General features: G+C 43.1%; 1 protein-coding gene across 1 annotated transcript; it reads left to right on the top strand.

Annotated features, from left to right (window-relative positions):
* On the top strand, window positions 1–20,126 carry LOC139551236 (uncharacterized). The gene is made up of 15 exons (XM_071362725.1): window positions 1–413; window positions 9,408–9,501; window positions 10,217–10,317; window positions 10,481–10,592; window positions 10,775–10,848; window positions 10,952–11,082; window positions 11,755–11,800; window positions 12,950–13,004; window positions 13,129–13,229; window positions 13,370–13,444; window positions 13,828–13,969; window positions 16,659–17,096; window positions 17,952–18,091; window positions 18,523–18,607; window positions 18,737–20,126. Exons 1-15 carry the CDS (start codon window positions 177–179, stop codon window positions 19,978–19,980), a joined length of 3,075 nt encoding a protein of 1,024 aa, XP_071218826.1. The 5' UTR covers window positions 1–176; the 3' UTR covers window positions 19,981–20,126.
* Window positions 20,127–24,964: the final 4,838 nt, after the last annotated feature.

The raw sequence follows: 24,964 nt of genomic DNA, 5'->3' as shown, positions 1-24,964 counted from the left end.
GCTCTCTCTGCCCTGTTTCCAGCTCCCCGTGTGAGGGGGTTTAATAAGGGGGGCTCAGGAGTTGGTCTTGCTCTGTTCTGGGTGGTGGGGATCGGAAGTCCTTCCTCATTTTTAAGATTTAAAAAAAAAAATTAACTCACTGAAACTACAATTAATTTCCAAATAAGCAAAGAAACATGAATTGGAGCTGGGTGCTTATGGCAGTCCTTCTGTCTTGCGGGGGACTGTCATGGGGTGAGCAGGGTTTGGACTTCCCTGAGTACGATGGGATGGACCGGGTCATCGAGCTGACTACCAAGAACTACAAGTCTGTGATGAAGACGCATGATGTGATGGTTCTGTACTACCATGAGCATCCCGGATCCGATGCCGTTGCCCAGAAACAGTTTGAAATCGAGGAACTGGCCCTGGAGGTGGGTCACTGGGCAAGGAGGACTTGGTCAGGGGACTAGGAGGTCTGGGTCAGGTGACAGGAGGTTGGGAGGACTGGGTCAGGGGACTAGGAGGACTAGGTCAGGGGACTGGGAGGACTGGGTCAGGGGGGTGGGAGGACTGGGTCAGGGGACTAGGAGGACTGGGTCAGGGGACTGGGAGGACTGGGTCAGGGGACTGGGAGGACGGTCAGGGGACTGGGAGGACCAGTGGAGGCTGCTGAGGGGAGAACGGCTCATAATAATGGCTGGAACAGAGCGACTAGAATGGCATCAAACCATGTGTTTGATGTATTTGATACCGTTCAACTGATTCCGCTCCAGCCATTGCCACGAGCCTTTCCTCCCCAATTAAGGTGTCACCAACATCTTGTGGGGAGGACTGAGTCAGGGGACTGAGAGGACTGAGTCAGGGGACTGAGAGGACTGGGTCAGGGGACTGAGTGCACTGGGTCAGGTGACTGGCAGGACTGGGTCAGGGGGCTGGGAGGACTCGGTCAGGGGACTGAGAGGACTGGGTCAGGGGACTGGGAGGACTGGGTCAGGCGACTGGAAGGACTCAGACAACTGAGTGGGGGATGGTGAGGAGAGGGGATGGGTAACTGGGAGGTAGAAGTGGGACACACAGTGCCTGGGTAGGGATGCACCATCACTGCTGTAATTAATCAACTGGATGAGGCATGATAGTGTGTATTAAGGGGCTACGTGGATACAGACAGTATTTACAGATAACTAAGTGTTGTTGTTAAGGGTAAGGCAACTCAAATGTGGCCTTTGAAACATGCCACAACATAGACATTGATTAAATTAAGATGTTCAAGGCAATAGATAAGAAGCAAAAGCTGCAAGGGTCCGACTATTGCATGGATTGGACAGTTTACTGAATTTGAAAGGCTTTTTAGTGAATGAATTTGGTCATCAGGGGTAAATGGGTAGAGGCAGACATGAGATAGTAACAGGAATTAATAATCAGCTGATACTATAAATTGCCAAATAAGCGCTAGTGCCTGGAGGGGACTGTAGGGGTACTATGTTGACTCACCTGCTGTTCCAGAAATCTCTGGGTTCCTGTAAATATCCCTGGGGTGTATTGTTTTAAGACTGACTCATGATTTTGTGGTCTTAGATGAAATGGGAGATGGCAGGGATGGGTCTGTCTTTAAGGAATGGTGTGGGGCAGGAATTAGTGCAGCGACATAAGAAATACTGACAACTGAGACAAAAACATTTGTCACATGCCTGTGGCATGGAGGGGGTGCTGAGTCGTGAGGACACGGGATCCCATCACCAATCCTGGCAAATGGTCGACAGTACAGATAGCAGGTGTTCGACCTGCTATCTGTACTGTCGACCATTTATGACTCAAACATGACATGGACAGAAGTAGCAGGACCCCAATTCATCAGCTCGTTGACTGATCTGATTTACAATCCATAAGAATAATCTCTTCTATCTTCCTAACATCTATCAGAAATGTTCTACATTTCTTGTATTGATTGTAATAGGGTGTGCGGAGTAAATCCATATGTGTGTGTACATGGCCATATGTCCATGTTGATATGTGTGTGTCACCATGGGTGTGTGTGACCATGTGTGACCACGGGTGCGTTGTGTGTGTCTGTTTATGTGACCCTGTTCTTTGAAGTACGCCCCTCGCTACATCCATCGCACACTCAAGTGACCTTTTTCTTCTCCCTGATTTCCAACTGGCCTTCCTACCAGCCAACATGCCATCCCTATAACCCCTCACGATAGGCTAAAGGTCAAAGGTTAAAGCTCCATCCTGTCACTCAAGATGTTCAGCTGCAGAACAGTCACGTTCAGCCTGGTGAGAGGGTTACATCCATAGCATGATCATTTAGACGTGTCATCACCTCATTTCAACAGAGTTACACCGTAGGTCTGCTTCAGACTACAGCTGTTTATGTGACCCTGTTCTTTGAAGTACGCCCCTCGCTACATCCATCGCACACTCAAGTGACCTTTTTCTTCTCCCTGATTTCCAACTGGCCTTCCTACCAGCCAACATGCCATCCCTATAACCCCTCACGATAGGCTAAAGGTCAAAGGTTAAAGCTCCATCCTGTCACTCAAGATGTTCAGCTGCAGAAAAGTCACGTTCAGCACATAGAAGAAAAATGTACCCATATAAATAAAATGTGTACATTCTATTTCAATGGCTACACCACTCCATTGTAAATCTGTTACTTAGAGAACTCCACATAGGCCTACTGTCTACACAATTCCATACGTTCAGTGAGAGATGTGCAGCTATTCCTAATTCACTCATATCTGAGCAATATGGATGTCAAGAAGGTATGCATTGTGTGATTTCATAGACACTTTTTGATTAGTTTTGGCACCAAAGCAAGTGCCAACCTACATTTCGAATTAACTACATTGTTCAATCTTTAACCCCTGCACTCTCTCACCCTTGAAAGGGGATACTGGTTCTTGATCTCCAGTGAAATCAGTAGCCCTCTCAGGAGGCACAAAGGTTATCTCATTCAGCAGTGAAACCCATAGGTACCCCTGGATGGCCTGAAACTGAAGACAAATGGGTGTGAATGACTGGTGGTTTATAAAGAAATATAAATGCTCTTCAGATGGCCAATGAGCTAATCCTCTCAAATCCAGCTCTGCCAGGCCTGGCCCAACTTCTTAGGACTACAACTTAACCACTTTGGACTACAGCTCCCAGGATTCCCTGAAGAGAAACACAACACAGCTCTGATGGCTGAAGAGCTATTTTGGGACTGGTGCCTCTTAAGGAGTTGTATGGTTTTCTTTTTCTTTTACTCATTTAATCACCTGGAAAACGAATAATGAACAAATATACCAAAGTCTACTGTAGAATTTTGCCATGACCAGGTTCCCCGGGTGGAAACAAAGGCTTCAGGAAACGAACACATCCACTTGCGTGTGTGCATGTGGGTGTATATTAGTACATGTGTGCATGTATGTATGTATGTAGGTCCGACATGTGTGCATGTATGTATGTATGTAGGTCCGTGTGTGTGAGAGACATATGTCTACTCAGCAGGGTGTTTTGATTAATGATATATTAATCATCATCTGAGAATGCTTGCCTGCCCCCTCCTCTGTATGTTATGGGACATCGAGGCCTAGCCCAGGAGGTTCAGGCCCCAGTACTGCGGTGTCGGCTGACTGGACTGGGCTGACAGACGGCTGCAGTACTGTACCTGTCAGCGGATCCTAGAGACTTGAGCGTCATCAGCACCTTGCCAAAATAGTCCTTGGTTGGTGTGGCTCTGGGTCTATATTTATCGAGTGCTGCTGTTGTGGATGTTTGTGTATCCTAAAGTGCTGTGTTGCTATTTGAAAGGTAGTAGTGCCATGACATTATGTGAAATTAATGTGCACTCTGCACTCTGTTTTGGTCTATTGCAGAGAAAGAGAGAGAGAGAGTATACTACATAGAAATAGAATGAATAGAACGGGCTTGGAACCTCTAACCCTGGCAATTTGACTGGTAAACTGATGTGTACACTCGCAATAGATGTGGTAAAGAGATACAATTAAAAAACAAATTTGACTACCATAAACGATTGCTGTATGCTAGCTATTCTAACCAGCTTCTATTCTAACTAATCTTCTTCTAAACCTAAAAAAGGACAACTTCTACATGTTATGGAGCAAAAACTGCCAAATAAATCCAAATCGGACTTGAGTAAGTACATTGTGTGCCTATTCAATACCACCTTGCACACTCTTACATTTACATTTACATTTAAGTCATTTAGCAGACGCTCTTATCCAGAGCGACTTACAAATTGGTGCATTCACCTTATGATATCCAGTGGAACAACCACTTTACAATAGTGCATCTAACTCTTTTAAGGGGGGGGGGGGGGGGGGTTAGAAGGATTACTTTATCCTATCCTAGGTATTCCTTAAAGAGGTGGGGTTTCAGGTGTCTCCGGAAGGTGGTGATTGACTCCGCTGACCTGGCGTCGTGAGGGAGTTTGTTCCACCATTGGGGTGCCAGAGCAGCGAACAGTTTTGACTGGGCTGAGCGGGAACTGTACTTCCTCAGAGGTAGGGAGGCGAGCAGGCCAGAGGTGGATGAACGCAGTGCCCTTGTTTGGGTGTAGGGCCTGATCAGAGCCTGAAGGTACGGAGGTGCCGTTCCCCTCACAGCTCCGTAGGCAAGCACCATGGTCTTGTAGCAGATGCGAGCTTCAACTGGAAGCCAGTGGAGAGAGCGGAGGAGCGTGAGAGAACTTGGGAAGGTTGAACACCAGACGGGCTGCGGCGTTCTGGATGAGTTGTAGGGGTTTAATGGCACAGGCAGGGAGCCCAGCCAACAGCGAGTTGCAGTAATCCAGACGGGAGATGACAAGTGCCTGGATTAGGACCTGCGCCGCTTCCTGTGTGAGGCAGGGTCGTACTCTGCGAATGTTGTAGAGCATGAACCTACAGGAACGGGTCACCGCCTTGATGTTAGTTGAGAACGACAGGGTGTTGTCCAGGATCACGCCAAGGTTCTTAGCACTCTGGGAGGAGGACACAATGGAGTTGTCAACCGTGGTGGCGAGATCATGGAACGGGCAGTCCTTCCCCGGGAGGAAGAGCAGCTCCGTCTTGCCGAGGTTCAGCTTGAGGTGGTGATCCGTCATCCACACTGATATGTCTGCCAGACATGCAGAGATGCGATTCGCCACCTGGTTATCAGAAGGGGGAAAGGAGAAGATTAATTGTGTGTCGTCTGCATAGCAATGATAGGAGAGACCATGTGAGGATATGACAGAGCCAAGTGACTTGGTGTATAGCGAGAATAGGAGAGGGCCTAGAACAGAGCCCTGGGGGACACCAGTGGTGAGAGCACGTGGTGCGGAGACAGATTCTCGCCACGCCACCTGGTAGGAGCGACCTGTCAGGTAGGACGCGATGCCCAGCTCGGAGAGGGTGGAGAGGAGGATCTGATGGTTCACAGTATCAAAGGCAGCCGATAGGTCTAGAAGGATGAGAGCAGAGGAGAGAAAGTTAGCTTTAGCAGTGCGGAGCGCCTCCGTGACACAGAGAAGAGCAGTCTCAGTTGAATGACTAGTCTTGAAACCTGACTGATTTGGATCAAGAAGGTCATTCTGAGAGAGATAGCAGGAGAGCTGGCCAAGGACGGCACGTTCAAGAGTTTTGGAGAGAAAAGAAAGAAGGGATACTGGTCTGTAGTTGTTGACATCGGAGGGATCGAGTGTAGGTTTTTTCAGAAGGGGTGCAACTCTCGCTCTCTTGAAGACGGAAGGGACGTAGCCAGCGGTCAAGGATGAGTTGATGAGCGAGGTGAGGTAAGGGAGAAGGTCTCCGGAAATGGTCTGGAGAAGAGAGGAGGGGATAGGGTCAAGCGGGCAGGTTGTTGGGCGGCCGGCCGTCACAAGACGCGAGATTTCATCTGCATCTAGATGATCTAGGGTGTAATCATTAGTCCAAACAGTTGCAAACAAGAGTTTCTATTGGACAAGTTCAGGTATGTTTATCAGCACTCTGTTCCTTTTGCTTCCGTTTAAGATTCATTTTTACAGAATCGGCGGAATGAATACACCCATGATCACCCCCAACCACAGCTCACTTTCATAACAGCCACATACAAACAGCATGATCTCTTTGCTCATTGTATAATTCCTTCTCGCAGCTACACGCTATTCTGTGACCAGGCGAAAAAAACCTTTCCAAGCCAAACCTTCATACCATAACCGCTACACACAGCTTACATCAGGGTTTCCCAAACTCAGTCCTCGGGACCCCAAGGGGTGCACGTTTTGGTTTTTGCTCTAGCACTACACAGCTGATTCAAATAATCAACTAATCATCAAGCTTTGATAATTTGAATCAGCTGTGCAGTGCTAGGGCAAAAAAACTAAACATGCAACCCTTGGGGTCCCAGGGACTGAGTTTGGGAAATGCTGGCCTACATCGTTGTCACCATAGCTACTAAAACTAACGCGTTAGTAAACCCGATACAATCATGCAGTACAGTGTACAGCAAGTAATACAGGGCCCCTGTGGGAATAGATTAATAAAACCAAAAGTTTACCTTGACTTGGAAGAGTTCCAGTGTTGGAAAGCCGTAGCCAGCTAGCTAACATAACATCCCTCTGTTTGAGCCGTGTGTCTCAGTAGGCTAAACTAGCTAGCTAGCTAACTATTTCACAGCGGTTTAGATGGTACAATGATTCTCTACGCTATACTTGTTTTGTTACAAACTGAAATTAAGCGAACTATTAGAATTTTAGCAAGAAGGAAATGGCAGAGCGACTTCTACATAGTGCATCTTGAAGTGGAAAAATGTATACAACAAAATATAGCTAGCTCTCTCTCTATCTCTTGCGTATCCTTCATTTTGAATATTTATTTATTCAAAATTGTTCAACTATTGTCTCTCTCTATTTGAGTCACCTACTCATCACATTTTATGCACTGCAGTGCTAGCTAGCTGTAGCTTATGCTTTCAGTACTAGATTTGTTCTCTGATCATTTGATTGGGTGGACAACATGTCAGTTCATGCTGCAAGAACTCTGATATGTTGGAGGACGTCCTCTGGAAGTTGTCATAACTACTGTGTAAGTCTATGGAAGGTGGTGAGAACCATGAGCCTCCTAGGTTTTGTATTGAAGTCAATGTACCCAGAGGAGGACGGAAACTAGTTGTCCTCCAGCTACACCATGGTGCTACCCCAGAGAGTACTGTTGAGGCTACTGTAGACCTTAATTCCAAAACAGTGTGTTTAATCAATTATTTGGTGATGTGCATATGGTTTTATCTAAAAATTATTTAAAAAAATAATGTTTCACTATTTTTATGAAATTCACTGAGGAGGATGGTCCTCCCCTTCTTCATCTGAGGAGCCTCCACTGTATTCAAATGATGCTAACTGATGTGGTACACTTGAGTTGATTCAACAAATCGCAGCACAGATTGATGGGTACACTTCCTGCTTTTTCTTCCTGCTTTGCTGCTATGGGTACACTCTCAATGGCTAATCAAAAGAGAACCATCGCGCTCTCCCAGAAGCTTGGCTAGTGTGTAAAAAACCCGCAAATTAGGACAAACAAAAGGTGTAATGGGTCTGCACTCAAAAAGATGTCTCAAATCTTACTTCATTTTGAGAGAAAAAAATTCACTGCATCAGGATAGCATACACAGACGTTTCGGCTTTGCAGCCTTTGCAGCCTTCTTCTCCTAATCTAGGTACAATTTATTTTTAATTCAAAACAGCATTTGTAGGGAACAACCGATGAGACTGTTATACAACACTGTCCATATCAGATTTTACATATCGTTTATGAGTCAGTCCCACATATTTATGAAAGGCTGAGCCTGATGTTCTTTGCAGTGGGCTAGTTCATGAATTGATGCCAGTCCACCCATTATGCCATCATCGACTTGAATGGAGACACCCATTCTATTTATTCTATTTCTATGGTATAATCTAGGTCAGGCAATGAGATAGATGAGGATAGCATGTCATCTCATTTAGATGTACAGTATGTGCTCCTCCCTCCTCCCTTCCCTGATTTGTCACGAAGCAAACTCTCCCCTTGCACTCAGGCAAGAAACCTGCCCGCTTCACAACTCATGCCCCCAAACAGCAACCTTATATAGCTGTAGTAGTCTGTTTGGCTAAAAGCCTTTAGCTGAGTTTAGCCCTCAATCTATTTAACAGGCCGATCTAGATCCTGACCCCCTTAGAACCTCTTCATATGAATACCACTCCCCCCCCATGACAAATATGGACACATAACTCACTGGGCACAGACGTCAGTTCAGCGTGTAGTTTTGATTCATATTTGATTGAGTTGTCATCTAACGTGAATTCAAAGTGAAAACAACAAAAAGTCAAACCATGTCATTGAATTTAGGTTGGGTGAAAAAAATACAAAAAGTCCCTAAATTCATGCACGTTGATGACTTTTTGCAAATTTTATCAATTTTCCATGTTGATTCAGCATCATCAGATTGAATTTTTTTGTTGAAATGACATGGAAACAAATTTGTTTAAAACAGTTTGTACGCAGTGGGAAGTGTCTACAAGGTAAAACCTATTAATCTGACAAGTAAATAGTGGGGACTTTAGCTGAAAATCAGCTTTCCTGGGACAGCCTGCTATTGTACTATTATAATACAGTATAATAATTCACCGCTGACATTTGGGCCGCTGTTTTACAGTTATTCACAAATAAAATTCCCCCAAAAGGTAGATAATATCAAATTGCACACCAAGACATAAAGCAAGGGCCACTATTGCTTGCATCCCGCAGTTTCTGGCTAGGATCTCTAGGCCTACCATCAGTGCCAGCTATCATCATTGCCATGGTGTGGAACATGACAGCCTGGTTATGGGATTTTGCTATGCAATAAAATTAACTGCACAGAAGCACTGATAACTTATCCTTCATGTCAGTCTGTGTGTCTATGTGTATGTATGTTTGGGTGCCTGCACCTCCTTGATGAAGTGCTAGAAGAGATATGTGAAAGCAGGGTTGCACCTGTTGCTATCCAAGCACCCAGTTACCCCAACGCAGTCAGCAGAACTGTTATCCCACCCCCTCCGTATGCAGGCCACGGATGTGGCAACATCGTTGGTTGAGCCAGTTGTCAGTTATAAGGGTCAAGTTTCACACAGATTTAGAAAGTGCATGGACAGCGCTCTGAGTCCCAGGCTTTTATGGTGGAGGAACTGAATGAAAATGTGCGAAATAAAACAACAACATTTCTGTTTGCTTTAGTGTGTACACAGTGCACTGAGAATGACACCTGTCCCTCTTGCAAACCCACAAAGCTGAGGGTGAAATGAATGCATATCAATTTCCTTACAGAATACTCATAAATAAACTTAAAAACAAACTCCACAAAAGTCCTTATAAGTTCTTCGTACATTATACAGAAGATATTCCTGCTCAGGCATAAGGGTGCCACTGTGTTTTCAGTTATGTGAAAGTGTTTTTTTTTCACAGCTTGCAGCTCAGGTCCTTGGTGACCTTGACGATGAGGATATTGGATTTGGCCTTGTTGATGAGAAGAAGGGCAGTGTTGTTGCTAAGAAACTAGGTAAATACGCACAGAAATAGACACTATTACCGATATTCAAGATTCATGGGATTATTTATAGTTCTGAGGCCAGTTATGGTGAAATTGTCACCATCTTTCAACATGATCCATTTGTCAAAGTGTCACAATCAAATCTAGACATCACCACTGACCAGGTATGTGCTCAGTGGAGTAAACTGCTTGACCGGTCTCAATGGATGCATCTCAATAGTCAACCATGGATTCCTCTCCTTGTCTTGCCTCCTTCCTCTGCAACTATCAATGTAGATAATTTCCCCTGTGGAGGGCGCTGCAGAACACTATTTCACATTTCTACTTGTTTATGTGCACGAGCTGCTGTGCAGGTCACACTTCGACAGGCTGCTGACTAAGATACCTCACTCTTACGATGACAGTTTTGCGGAGTACTGTTTTTCAAAAAGGTTATTTTGAAGGAAGGGGTCACTGAGACTTACACTCTCCCAGAATTAGGAAATATATTATAGGAGAAAGCAATATGGTGGACGCCCATTGCCCACTGAGACATCACCTTTTTAATTATCTCACCTCAGTGATGATGAAGTAAGGAGAACAAGGAGAAGAAGCCACTACACTTTTGAGATGCACATCTTGTGTCACTGTGCTAAGGCAACCCATGAGCAAGCCTGACCACTAGTGGATTCAAGGGTATGACTGTATATGTAAGCCCCGAGTTGAAATTCTGTTATCTCCTCAGGACTTGAGGAGGCCGACAGCATCTACATTTTCACCGAGAACGAGATCATTGAGTACGATGGGGAGCTTGCTGCAGACACAATTGTGGAGTTCATCTATGATGTATGTGAGAGTAATGTCATCTATTTATGCTCTCTTTTACCTGGCTACAATTTGTAGGAAACAGACTATTTATCCACCACTGATATATTCTGTACTGTTTCACACTCTTTTCCCCCACCATGATCTTCCTCTCTCCATCCATCCTTCTTTTACTCTGTTCAAGGTTCTTGAAGACCCAGTTGAGATCATTGAGAACGATCCGGAGGTTAAAGGTTTCCATAACATTGAGGAGGATATCAAACTGGTTGGCTACTTTAAGAGCGAAAAGTCTGAACGTAAGAATATATAATGTATTATATTATATAATGTATTATTTAAAACATTTTATTTCTGTGTTTTTACTGTATATTATAAGTTATGTGTACATTTTATGGATAAAACAGTGTATTAACAGTGTATTTGTCAACAAAAAATCTAGATTTTACTAAGGTCTTAACAGATGCCCGTAACATTTCAGATTATTTGGCCTATGTGGACGCGGCTGAGGAGTTCCACCCACACATCAAGTTCTTCGCTACATTCACTCCCAAGGTGAAGAACCTTACTAACAACTACATCCTCAAAATTACACTGGAGCTCTACTCTCCTTTAAAAGTATCCCATTGTTCCTTCAGTCCAATCCTCTGTATTCCAGGTTGCCAAGGATCTGGGCCTGAAGGTGAATGAGGTGGACTTCTATGAACCCTTTATAGATGAACCCATAGTTATCCCCGGAAAGCCCTACACAGAGGAGGAGCTTGTCGAGTACATAGAGGATCACGACAGGTGAGATTCATGGCCACAGTGGCCAGAATGGCACAATACATAATGAGAAGGGTCAGGTGTTCTTTCCTGGCTTTGTGATTTGACTTGTAAAAACCCTATAACTAGGTGTAAAGGGAATTTTCAGGTGAACCAAAAGGAGAGCAGTCGTTGATAATATCAATCAAAATCAACAGTTGCAACAGGGAGACACCTCCAGAAAAAATTTATAATCGGGCCTGTTGGAGACGGGCCCCTTTACATTCTAATCGAACAGTACTAAATGTTCTCTAAACATCAGCCCAAGAGGCTTGTACAAAGTCAAAACAAAAGACAGTAACTTTTCTGCTACAGAATCACAGAGTGTTCATAATGTCATCAATACAATAATAATCAGTGTGTCCTCGGTCCTTGTACCTTGAGTAGCTCCGGCGTCAATCCCTATCAAACGATATGAGAACAATCCATAACAGACAGTAATAAGTCTAGTGACCATCAACCCGTACACAAATGAGTGTTGCAAATAGGTCACTGGAAGTCATGTGTATTACAGAAAGCGAAAACATATAAATATGCTAAGTATTGTGTTAATTACTCTTAACTGACTATTCCCATTAAAGTAAGACTCAAAGTTTAAAAAGTGTAACCTTGCTCAATGAACAATAAATAAATATCTGACGTCCTATTTCTTTATAGACCAACCCTGAGGAAGATGGAGCCCGATAACATGTATGAGATCTGGGTAAGCTATACCAACTATTACCATAAAAATCATCCGACAAAACAAAATGGATGATGTCTTCTTAGTAAGCATGCCTCCCCAATTTTTATTGTTATCCACCTAAGTATACTGAACAAAAATATAAACGCAACATGCTGAACAAAAATATAAACGCAACATGCTGAACAAAAATATAAACGCAACATGCTGAACAAAAATATAAACGCAACATGCTGAACAAAAATATAAACGCAACATGCTGAACAAAAATATAAACGCAACATGCTGAACAAAAATATAAACGCAACATGCTGAACAAAAATATAAATGCAACATGGAACAATTTCAAAGATTTTACTGAGTTACAGTTCATATAAGGAAATCAGTCAATTGAAATAAATTCATTAGGCCCTAATCTATGTATTTCACATGACTGGATAGGGGTGCAGCCATGGGGCGGCCTGGGATGGCATAGGGAGCCAGGCTCAGCCAATCACAATATGTTTTTTCCCACAAAATACCTTTATTACAGACAAGCCAGATGTGGAGCTCCTGGGCTGGCGTGGTTACACGTGGTCTGCAGTTTTGAGTTTGGTTGGACGTAGTGCCAAATTCTCTAAAACGACGTTGGAGGCAGTGTATGGTAGATAAATTAACATTACATTCTCTGGCAACAGCTCTGATGGATATTCCTGCAGTCAGTATGCCAATTGCATGCTCCCTCAAAACTTGAGACATCTGTGGCATTGTTTTGTGTAACAAAACTGCACAATCTAAAGTGGCCTTTTATTGTCCCCAGCACAAGGTGCACCTGTGTAATGATCATGCTGTTAAATCAGCTTCATGACATGCCACATCTGTCAATTGGATGGATTATCTTGGCAAATAAGAAATTATCACTAATAGGGATGTAGACAAATTTGTGCACAACATTTGAGAGAAATATGCTTTTGTGCATATGAACATTTTCTGGGATTTTTTTCAGCTCATGAAACATGGGACCAACATTTTACGTGTTGTGCTTATATTTTTGTTCAGTGTATTTATGTGGCCTAAATGTGCAAACAAGGATGGAAATACACTTGTAGGTATTATATTATATATTATATATTCCCCATGCCAGTTTTCTTACCTGGTGTTAGTGCGTTTAAGGAGTCTGTATTTTCTTAGGAGGATGACATCGATGGTGAGCACATCATTGCATTCGCAGAAGAGGATGATCCAGGTACAGAACCAAAGGGGAGGCTAATGAGTCAATAGGGCTGGGTGGGGGAGGAGTGAACCATTGTCAGCAAGAGGGGTTTCATAAGGCTTTATGTACATTTGACACTTGACCTTTGACTTCCCAGATGGTTTTGAGTTCCTGGAAATCCTAAAGGAAGTAGCAGAGGAGCACAATGATAATCCCAACCTCAGCATTGTCTGGATTGATCCAGATGACTTCCCGCTGGTAAAATCATGGTCATGGATGGTCACTTATCAATACAATATAATCCATCTATCCAATTTCCCACATTAAATATGGGGGATAGTGATATGAGATTCTGATTGCTGTTGATTTCTTCCTGAAATATTATCCATCCTCTTTAGCTTGTCCCATACTGGGAGAAGACCTTTGGAATTGACCTGGGCTCTCCCCAGATTGGTGTTGTGGATGTTGAAGATGTGAGTAATGTTTCTGTCATGTATGAGGAGTCATGAGGTTCTACTCATAGAAATAGAATGAATAGAACAGGCTTGGAACCTCTAACGCTGGCAATTTAACTGGTAAACTCATGCGTACACTCTGAATGTATTTTTTTTGTAATGTCAATGTGTTGTTCAGTTGATTCAACAAATTACAGCACAGATTGATGGGTACATTTCCTGCTTTTACTTCCTGCTTTGCTGCTATGGCTACACTCGCAATGGCCGGTAGTGCACCCATTATGCTTTCAGTGACTTTAATGGTGACGTCCGTTCTAATCATTCTATTTCTAGTTCCACTAGCATTAAAAAACATTCAATAGTCTATCTTTGGCACTGAATTGCTTTTTGTCTCTCTATAGGCCGACAGTGTATGGATGGAAATCGACAATGATGACGACCTACCAAGTGCAGATGAGCTTGAGGAATGGATTGAAGATGTTCTTTCAGATGAAATTGATCCAGATGACGATGATGATGATGATGATGACGATGATGATGAGTAAATTGTTGATCTCATCATTTCACTGGCCTATGTCTAAATCTGGCCAATATAATAGAATTGGCCAATCACATCATCCCCTTCCTCAAGTTTTCCTTGTCCTCTGTTGTAACACGTCATTAAGTTAAATATGTCCGCTCATATGGACATCCTCATGTTTTCAACATCCTTGTTCAGAGCATCTTGTCAAAATATTGTTTCATTTTTTTCACTTTGCTTTGAATCCATAAAAGACAGTACTTTCTCAGAGCCCCATTTTTTTATTCACACCACACCTGTAACTTTGCCATCCATACAATATGAAAAGGATACAAAAAAATGACCGTGAAAATAATACTTTCAAAATACAACTATTGGATATTCACTAGCACTAAATCTCAAAACACCTGATGCTTCTGATTTTTATATTTCAAACAAATAGAGGGGTTACTTTGTTGATGCATGTTTAACTATTCTTGTGGGGACCAGAAGTCCCCTAAACGACTACCGCCCCGTAGCACTCACTTCCGTCATCATGAAGTGCTTTGAGAGACTAGTCAAGGATCATATCACCTCCACCCTACCTGACATCCTAGACCCACTCCAATTTGCTTACCACCCCAATAGGTCCACAGACGACGCAATCGCAACCACACTGCACACTGCCCTAACCCATCTGGACAAGAGGAATACCTATGTGAGAACGCTGTTCATCGACTACAGCTCAGCATTTAACACCATAGTACCCTCCAAACTCGTCATCAAGCTCGAGACCTTGGGTCTCGACCCCGCCCTGTGCAACTGGGTACTGACGGGCCGCCCCCAGGTGGTGAGGGTAGGTAACAACATCTCCACCCCGCTGATCCTCAACACTGGGGCCCCACAAGGGTGCGTTCTGAGCCCTCTCCTGTACTCCCTGTTCACCCACGACTGCGTGGCCATGCACGCCTCCAACTCAATCATCCAGTTTGACACTATAGTGGTAGGCTTGATTACCAACAACGACGAGACGGCCTACAGGGAGGAGGTGAGGGCCCTCGGAGTGTGGTGTCAGGAAAATAACCTCACACTCAACGTCAAAAGAGATGATTGTGGACTTCAGGAAACAGCAGAGGGAGCACCCCCCTATCCACATCGACGGGACAGTAGTGGAGAGGGTAGTAAGTTTTAAGTTCCTCGGCGTACACATCACGGACAAACTGAATTGGTCCACCCACACAGACAGCGTTGTGAAGAAGGCGCAACAGGGCCTCTTCAACCTCAGAAGGCTGAAGAAATTCGGCTTGTCACCAAAAGCACTCACAAACTTCTACAGATGCACAATCGAGAATATCCTGTCGGGCTGTATCACCGCCTGGTACGGCAACTGCTCCGTCCACAACCGTAAGGCTCTCCAGAGGGTAGTGAGATCTGCACAACGCATCACTAGGGGCAAACTACCTGCCCTCCAGGACACCTACACCACCTGATGTCACAGGAAGGCCATAAAGATCATCAAGGTCAACAACCACCCGAGCCACTGCCTGTTCACCCCGCTATCATCCAGAAGGCGAGGTCAGTACAGGTGCATCAAAGCAGGGACCGAGACAGAAGCTGTTTTTCAATCTTAAGGCCATCAGACTGTTAAACAGCCACCACTAACATCGAGTGGCTGCTGCCAACATACTGACTCAACTCCAGCTCACTTTAATAATGGAAATTGATAAAAAATGTATCACTAGCCACTTTAAACAATACCACTTAATATAATGTATATGTATATACTGTACTCTATATCATCTACTGCATCTTGCCATCTTTATGTAATACATGTATCACTAGCCACTTTAAACTATGCACTTTTATGTTTACATACCCTACATTACTCATCTCATATGTATATACTGTACTCGATACCATCTACTGCATCTTGCCTATGCCATTCTGCACCATCACTCATTCATATATCTTTATGTACATATTCTTTATCCCTTTACACTTGTGTGTATAAGGTAGTAGTTGTGGAATTGTTAGGTTAGATTACTCGTTGGTTATTACTGCATTGTCGGAACTAGAAGCACAAACATTTCGCTACACTCGCATTAACATCTGCTAACCATGTGTATGTGACAAATACAATTTGATTTGAAGAATAGTAAACAAACATACATTTGACCAACTGGGGATATTTTGTTAGTTCCCACAAGGTCAAATGCTATTTCTAGGATTTATGGTTAAGGTTAGAATTATGTTAAGGGTTAGGAGCTAGGGTTAGTTTTAGGGTTAGGTTTATGGGTTATGGTTATGGTTATGGTTAGGGTAAGAGTATGGGTTAGGTTTAGAAGTTAGGGAAAATAGGATTTTGAATGGGACTGAATTGTGTGTCCCCACAAGGTTAGTTGTACAATACTGTGTGTGTACCATACAACTCAGATAAGATAATAACAACAAATATCTCTCACTGTTAGCATTATTTTATTTTCCCCCATATTACATAATGAGATATTACCATATTACGCACCACGCATTCCCGGAAAAAAAAATATTTGGCACAAGACGCTAAGCGTACGTGTGGTCGTCACTAGTTAGCACAGCCACCAAATCCTAAACCCCGCCTATTTCTACAATTTATCTTCTTAAAATGTGATTTTAAACCTAACCTTAACGACACTGCTAACCTTAAATGAAATGTTCATACATTTTTACGATATACTTTGTGGCTGTGGTAACTAGTGGAAACACGTACTTTTTATATCATTAAACGTCAGAGACACGCCCCCTGTTTCTCAGACCATGTGGTTGATGATAAACACAGTTTAATATCTCCCCATGTTAAGCTTTTTGGTTTTAACATTTGTTCGACTTTAGTTAGATTTATTACCGCGCGCTCACGATTAGCTGTTAGCATGTCTGTTTCCGACGATGTGAATTTTGAAACACAGATTGCGTCTGTTTTGGATTCACTTGCAAAGGTGGCCGTCGTGGAAATAACGAAACTGTTCGAGAGTCGCTTCCTTGCTTCGGGAACCACTATTCTCATTGAAGGGCGGAGGGAACAAAATGAAACCCTGCAAACAGTGGACGCTGCAAAAAAGTCTGGCAAAAAATGTCTTCGCAGTATCGGAGTTCAAGTGGATGAGGAGACAACAACGTCCTCAGAGCTACATGAAAGTATGTTAGCTAACCTTAGTAGTACTTCATTACACTGGTAAATCCATGGTAACGGAATTAGGCAGAAATTCTGATTATTTTTTCAGATGAACATGTATACCAAACAAAAACCATTGATTTCAAAGTTTAGCAAACCATACAACTCAATGCACAAATACTAATTTTAACAATTTCCACTGACAATTTTACAAAAACACATTTACAGGAAGAACTGCAGATAAAGTTTGGTAACAGAATGAAAACTGACATTTTACCATAATTCTGTTACCAGACTGCATCTGCACAGTTTATGTATTTACTGTGTAAAATGTTCAAAGTAGCCTTTGTGCATAGAGTTGTATGGTTTGAAGTCAATGGTTTTTGTTTGGCATACATTTTTTTAATTAAAACGTTGGAGTCTCATTGTCCTGTAGCTAACATTGTTGCTCTGCAGAGAGTGCAGTGAAACATTGTTCACAATCTCATCAAAACAATTCTTCTGGATACTTTGAAGCAAGTATACAATCATGTTCTCACGAAAGCCATATGTTAAACTTTCCTACATTTGAGTAAATACACACAGTTTAGTATGCATGATGACTCTTATCATCTTTCTCTCTGAATGTACTGTTAAAATTCATTTTTTATTTATTTTATGACTTGATGTTGGACAGAGTTACTGCAAAACATGATGATGACTGACAAAATGTCAACAAACAACATTTTGGAGGCAAAAAATAACAAAGAAATACACACTGATTTGTTTAATCCCTTTATTTTTATTATTGTCAGTACGGATCTGCACCATGCAGTCTAACAAATGGAATGTTTGTGTGCTTTGTTTTCCACCCTTCCCCTTTCCCATGCATTCTCTAGACCCAAAACAGGGCTTGTCCTTGGAGGGGGGCAGTGGTTCTTTGAATGGGAGCAATGAGGAGGAGGGTCCTGCACATCGTATCCCCCTGCTGAAGGCTAATCAGCCTGCTGAACTCAAGTGCTCTGTTCTAGAAGAGAAGGTCAGTGAGTTGTTTGGGTTAAAGGGATACATTGTGATTTTGGTAATGAGGTACTTTATCTACTTCCTTAGAGTCAGATGAACTCGTATCATTTGTATGTCTTTACGTGCATTTTGAAGGAAGTTGCTAACTAGCATGCTAGCTGTTACCATAGACTTCCAGTCATTGTGCTAATGCTGGTTAGCATTGGCTCGCAAAACTACCTCAAACTTCCTTCATACTGGATGTAGAGACATAAAAATAGTATCCACGAGTTCATCTGACTGTGGGTAAGTAGATAAAGGGCTTCATTGTGAACCATAAGATGTGTTTGTTGTTTGTTACTAGGACTAATGCCCTTTTGACTTGTAGGCTTCAAGCTAATTTGATTAGCTGACACCTGTATTACAGAACCTAAGTAGTTGTCTTTTTGGCTTGTCATCTGTCGTCAGGTTGTGGAGATGGTGGAGGAGAGCAGTCTAGAATCAAAATCTTCAACAACCACTGAGCCAGAAGAAAAACAAGTGATCTATTCTGGTAAAAAAACAAATTTATTCTAGGAGGTGGTAGTAAAGCTATAAACACTGAAATATATTTGTTATAAACTCTTTGTATATAAAGGGTTGAGGGTACTATTTAACAACTATTTTATTTTCTGTCCTCCAGCCACTGTGGATCCAATCCACCTCTATGTTCCTGTTCAAAGCTCCCCAACTAAGCAGAAACCCCAGCCCCTCAAGACAGAAACCGAGAATGGAATAAACATAGAATGCGAGACTAAAGTCATCTGCCAAATGGTCCCAAAGGCAGAGGAGGAGGACATAACACGACAGCCTACATATAAAGAAAAGCCTAACCAGGTGGAGCTCCAGCAGGCCAGTTACAGCACCGCCAAAGGGACAGCCTACAGCACGTCCTCCTCAGATGGGGCTTTGGCCCCTGTACAGGCTAAGAGTAAGTTGAAATTTATGGATGTAACGAACCCTCCCTCTGCTATAATGAAGAAAAAGGTGGATTTCAAGCTGGACCAGACAAAGAAAAAGAAGGTGGATTTCAAGCTGGACCAGACAAAGAAGAAGAAGGTGGACTTCAAGCTGTACCAGACAAAGAAGAAGAAGGTGGACTTCAAGCTGGACCAGACAAAGAAGAAGAAGGTGGACTTCAAACTGGACCAGACAAAGAAGGAGAAGGTGGACTTCAAGCTGGACCAGACAAAGAAGAAGAAGGTGAACTTCAAGCTGGACCAGACAAAGAAGAAGAAGGTGGACTTCAAACTGGACCAGACAAAGAAGGAGAAGGTGGACTTCAAGCTGGACCAGACCTCCTTTGAGCAGAAGTTGACAAGGCCTTGCTCTGTCCAGCTGGTGAACCTGCTTTTGGTGCCCGGAGGAAAGAACTCTGGAGGGAAGAAGGCTAATGGTAGCAACTGTCATGACAACAAGAGGTTCCCCATGCCGAAGGACCTCAAGACCCACCAAGGCCTCCACACGGGTCGACGCCTCTGCTGCTTCACTCAGTGTGGGAACGGTGTCTGGCGGCTGCAAGGGGTCCTCTCCTCAAACCGCGCCCATGGCTGCAAGATCTGTGGGAAGCGCTTCAAGCGCAGGAAGATCCTGAGGAGGCACGAGCGCTTCCACACTGGTGAGAAGCCCTACTCCTGCTCCCAGTGCTCCAAAACGTTCGCCCTGCGGAAAAGCCTCCGCAGGCACGAACGGTTCCATACAGGGCAGAGACCTCACAGCTGCCCCCAGTGTGGGAAGAGCTTTCGTCTCAGGGACAATCTGAAGGCTCATCTGCGCTTTCACACTGGTGAGAGACCTTTCACCTGCTCCTTCTGCTCCAAGAGCTTCAGAATCTTCCGGAATCTTGAGAAACACAGCATTGATCACTTGGGAGCGACAGCGAAATAGCAAATTTTCCGGCGAAAGAGAACTGTGCTAAAAGCATGAGCAGCCTTTTGTAGGCCACCTTACAAAACTGTCTTACCTCTAACTGAAACTACTAAATGTCCATTCCTCATTATAACCAACCCGGTTGGTTATTTTTGATAAGGTGCTATGATGGTAAATTGCCATTATGAGAGATGGGGACAGTGGAGAGATCTGAAATGACACAGTCAACCATCCTTCATAGGTTTGGATTGTCCAGAATGATCATCAGAGTGTAAGCTTCAGTGGACACTGATGTTGTTGACAGTCATAATGTTCTAATACGGTAAGGGCTGGTTTTCCAGACACAGATTATGCCTAATTTTAAATCAAAACGTTATTTCAATGGAGTTTTTCTATTGCGCATGCTGGACTAGGCTTAAAGGGACCCTTCGGGATTTTGGCAATGAAGCCCTTTATCTACTTCCACAGTCAGATGAACTCATGGATACCATTTTTATGACTGCATTCAGTTTGAAGGAAGTTGCTAACTAGCACAATGACTGGAAGGCTATAGTAACTGCTAGTATGCTAGTAGATAACATAAGATCTCCGGTCATTGCTCTAACGCTAGTTAGAATTGGCTTGCGAAACTACACTACATGACCAAAAGTATGTGGACACCTGCTCGTTGATTTCGGAATGAGATGTTCAAACTTTACATTTGGCACTATGCATTGGGGCAGGTAGCGTTCTCCTGGCATCCGCCAAACCCACATTCGTCTGTCGGACTGCCAGATGGTGAAGCGTGATTCATTACTACAGAGAACGCGTTTCCACTGCTCCAGAGTCCAATGGTGGCGAGCTTTACACCACTCCAGTCGACGCTTGGCATTGTGCATGGTGATCTTAGGCTTGTGTGCGGCTGCTCGGTAATGGAAACCCATTTCATGAAGCTCCCGATTAACAGTTCTTGTGCTGATGTTGCTTCCAGATGCAATTTGGAACTCTGTAGTGAGTGTTGCAACTGAGGACAGACGATTTTTACGCGCTTCGGCGGTCCCATTCTGTGAGCTTGTGTGGCCTACCACTTCGTGGCTGAGCCGTTGTTGCTCCTAGGTGTTTCTACTTCATAATATAAGAACATATAGTTGACCGGGGCAGCTCTAGTAGGGCAGAAATTTGACAAACTGACTTGTTGGAAAGGTGGCATCCTATGACGGTACCATGTTGAATGTCACTGAGCTCTTCAGTAAGACCGTTCTACTGCCAATGTTTGTCTATGGAGATTGCATGGCTGTGTTCTTGATTTTATACACGTGTCAGCAACGGGTGTGGCTGAAATAGCCAAATCCACTGACTTGAAGGGATGTCCACATCATTTTGTATATACAGTTGAAGTCAGAAGTTTACATACACTTAGGTTGGAGTCATTAAAACTAGTTTGTCAACTACTCCACAAATTTATTGTAAACAAACTATAGTTTTGGCAAGTCAGTTAGGACATATACTTTGTGCATGACACAAGTAATATTTCCAACAATTGTTTACAGAAAAAAAATTGTAGACCTCCACAAGTCTGGTTCATTCTTGGGAGCAATTTCCAAATGCCTGAAGGTACCACGTTCATCTGTACAAACAATAGTACTCAAGTATAAACACCATGGGACCACGCAGCCGTCATACCGCTCAGGAAGGAGATGAACGTACTTTGGTGCGAAAAGTGCAAATCAATCCCAGAATAACAGCAAAGGACCTTGTGAAGATGCTGGAGGAAACGGGTACAAAATTATCTATATCCACAGTAAAACAAGTCCTATATCGACATAACCTGAAAGGCCGCTCAGCAAGGAAGAAGCCACTGCTCCTAAACCGCCATAAAAAACCCAGACTACGGTTTGCAACTTCACATGGGGACAAAGATCGTACTTTTTGGAGAAATGTCCTCTGGTCTGATGAAACAAAAATAGAACTGTTTGGACATAATGACCCTCATTATGTTTGGAGGGAAAAGGGGGTGGCCTGCAAGCTGAAGAACGCCATCCCAACCATGAAGCTCAGGGGGTGGCAGCATCATGTTGTGGGGGTGCTTTTCTGAAGGAGGGACTGGTGCACTTCACAAAATAGATGGCATCATGAGGATGGGAAAATATGTGGATATATTGAAGCAACATCTCAAGACATCAGTCAGGACGTTAAAGCTTGGTCGCAAATGGGTCTTCCAAATGGACAATGACCCCAAGCATACTTCCAAAGTTGTGGCAAAATGGCTTAAGGACAACAAAGTCAAAGTATTGGAGTGGCCATCACAAAGCCTTGACCTCAATCCTATAGAAATATTGTGGGCAGAACTGAAAAAGTGTGTGCGATCAAGGAGGCCTACACACCTGACTCAGTTACACCGGCTCTGTCAGGAAGAATGGGCCAAAATTCACCCAATTTATTGTGGGAAGCTTGTGGAAGGCTACCCGAAACGTTTGACCCAAGTTAAACAATTTAAAGGCAATGCTACCAAATACTAATTGAGTGTATGTAAACTTCTGACCCACTGGGAATGTGATGAAAGACATAAAATCTGAAATAAATAATTTTCTCTACTATTATTCTGACATTTCACATTCTTAAAATAAAGTGGTGATACTAACTGACCTAAGACGGAATTTTTACTAGGATTTAATGTCAGGAGTTGTGAAAAACTGAGTTTAAATGTATTTGGCTAAGGTGTATGTAAATTTCCGACTTCAACTTCAGACATAAAAATGGTATCCACCAGTTCATCTAACTCTGGGGAAGTAGATGAGACTTCAATGCCAAAATTAAGTATCCCTTTTAATCTGGGTCTGGAAAACTGGCTCTAGGTCTTTACACTGTATTTCGTTGGCCAAAACACAAGGGACCTGGGCTGTGATTATTTTCAGACCACAATCTGTGTTCATGATACATATCTTCACTTTGTTAAATACAAACAGATTGTTCCTTTGTGTGTCTTTGTTCATAAATTGTTTTAGAGATTGGTGTGAACTTTGATACTTTTATCTCTAACTCTTACTAAACCATTATGCCAAATATTTTAGTAATGCAGCAACTTTCTCTCATTCTTTTTTATCCATACTGCTGTGTTTGTCAGGTAAACATCCTCCTTACGTTTTCCTTTATAGAAGTAGGGAAGTTTCTCTAAAAACACATGACTTAGTTCAAAATGGGAAGTATGATGTATCCTTTTAATGTGTAGAGAGGAGTTATTTCATATGTATTATGCAATTATAGCGGATGTCTCTGGCTTATTTTCTGAAGATATTAGAAATATATTACTACATAGCTTTTTTTTGTCAACTAATTGTATGAAATTCTAACCCAAAATGCTGTAATCTGTGTTCCAATTAAAAAAAAAATAATGTTTTACTGGAAAATAGTTTTTGTAATATGTGTGAAAATACTAATCAAAGGTCTGTGTTTTATTATATGGATTTTGGTAAGTACTGTAGTAATCTTGTGGGAATTCCTGATTGTTACACAATCACAGCCACAAGTTGGCCCTTTGCCTGGCAATAATAGACATCACCTGTATTTTTGGTTTCACTAATGACTTTTAAACATTCACACAACCAGACACTTCTGATGTCAGTCTCTGTTCACTTTGTTCCAAAAGTTCATGTATGTTACAGTAGCATATTCTATTTTATAGCATATTCAAAAATTCCAGCCGCAAAGATGCCATAACTGGTCCTTGCTATCCTGTTTCCTTGGGACATCCCTACCCCGTTGAAGTTTAAATTTAAATGGTAAGGGATAAAACCCCAAAACGATCTTAAGGTATTTGTTTCATTAGTCCATTGTTGATATAGTCCCAATGTTTTGCATGTCAGCGATAAGTTTTCAAGATGTATTACTTTCGAAATACAGAAATACAGCTGGTGTCATGCATTTTGCAACATATGAGTGAGCTTTGCTTTCACTTTTGAATGCTTGAATTGCACACCGAGAGAGGGAGAATCTCAATTTCACCCTCCTTGCGTCCTCTCTCCTCGACCTCTTCAAAACTCGTTGGATGAGAAAGGCAGAGGTCTCTCCACTCTGACCTTCTCCAATTGGTTTTTAGGAGGAGGCAAGGATAGAGGACGTGAGGTGTATCCAACTGAGACTCTCCCAGAGAAATACACACAGGCAAGGACTCACGGACGACCTTATAGGTAGGTTATTTTGTGTGATTTAGCTGCACAGACCTTCCCATGGCTCATTACCTACTGTGTTAACATGCCATTCACTTCAGCAGGTGGCTACCATTGAAACGGGCAACTTTGAGCTCCACCCACAGCAGACTGCAGAGAGACAATTCCTTAAACCCTCTGGGATTCCACTCTACGTTTCTGCCTTCTGCTCCAATCGTCTTTGAACAACAGAAAGGGAGCAAGATGGACAATAAATGTACCATTCCTCCCTCAAGGAGAACCCAGTTGAAGGTGATGCTGATATGCCCAGTGTGCCAGAACATAAGGACTGCTGCCCTGTGGGCACAGCTACTGTATGGTGTGTCTGGAGGGTGTGATAGAACCATTTTTTTTTTTATCATATTACTCCAGTGCTAGCTTCCCTACACTGGCTTCCTGTTAAGGCAAGGGCTGATTTCAAGGTTTTACTGTTAACCTACAAAGCGTTACATGGGCTTGCTCCTACCTATCTTTCCGAGTTGGTCCTGCCGTACATACCTACACGTACGCTACGGTCACAAGACGCAGGCCTCCTAATTGTCCCTAGAATTTCTAAGCAAACAGCTGGAGGCAGGACTTTCTCCTATAGATCTCCATTTTTATGGAATGGTCTGCCTACCCATGTGAGAGACGCAGAGACTCGGTCTCAACCTTTAAGTCTTTACTTAAGACTCATCTCTTCAGTAGGTCATATGATTGAGTGTAGTCTGGCCCAGGAGTGTGAAGGTGAACGGAAAGGCTCTGGAGCAACTTGCTGTCTCTGCCTGGCCGGTTCCCCTCTCTCCACTGGGATTCTCTGCCTCTAACCCTATTACAGG

Source organism: Salvelinus alpinus, chromosome 23 (assembly GCF_045679555.1).
Source record: "Salvelinus alpinus chromosome 23, SLU_Salpinus.1, whole genome shotgun sequence".
Classification (NCBI taxonomy): domain Eukaryota; kingdom Metazoa; phylum Chordata; class Actinopteri; order Salmoniformes; family Salmonidae; genus Salvelinus; species Salvelinus alpinus.
The sequence above is the reverse complement of the archived record's forward strand: the minus strand, read 5'-3'. Positions and strand labels throughout refer to the sequence as shown.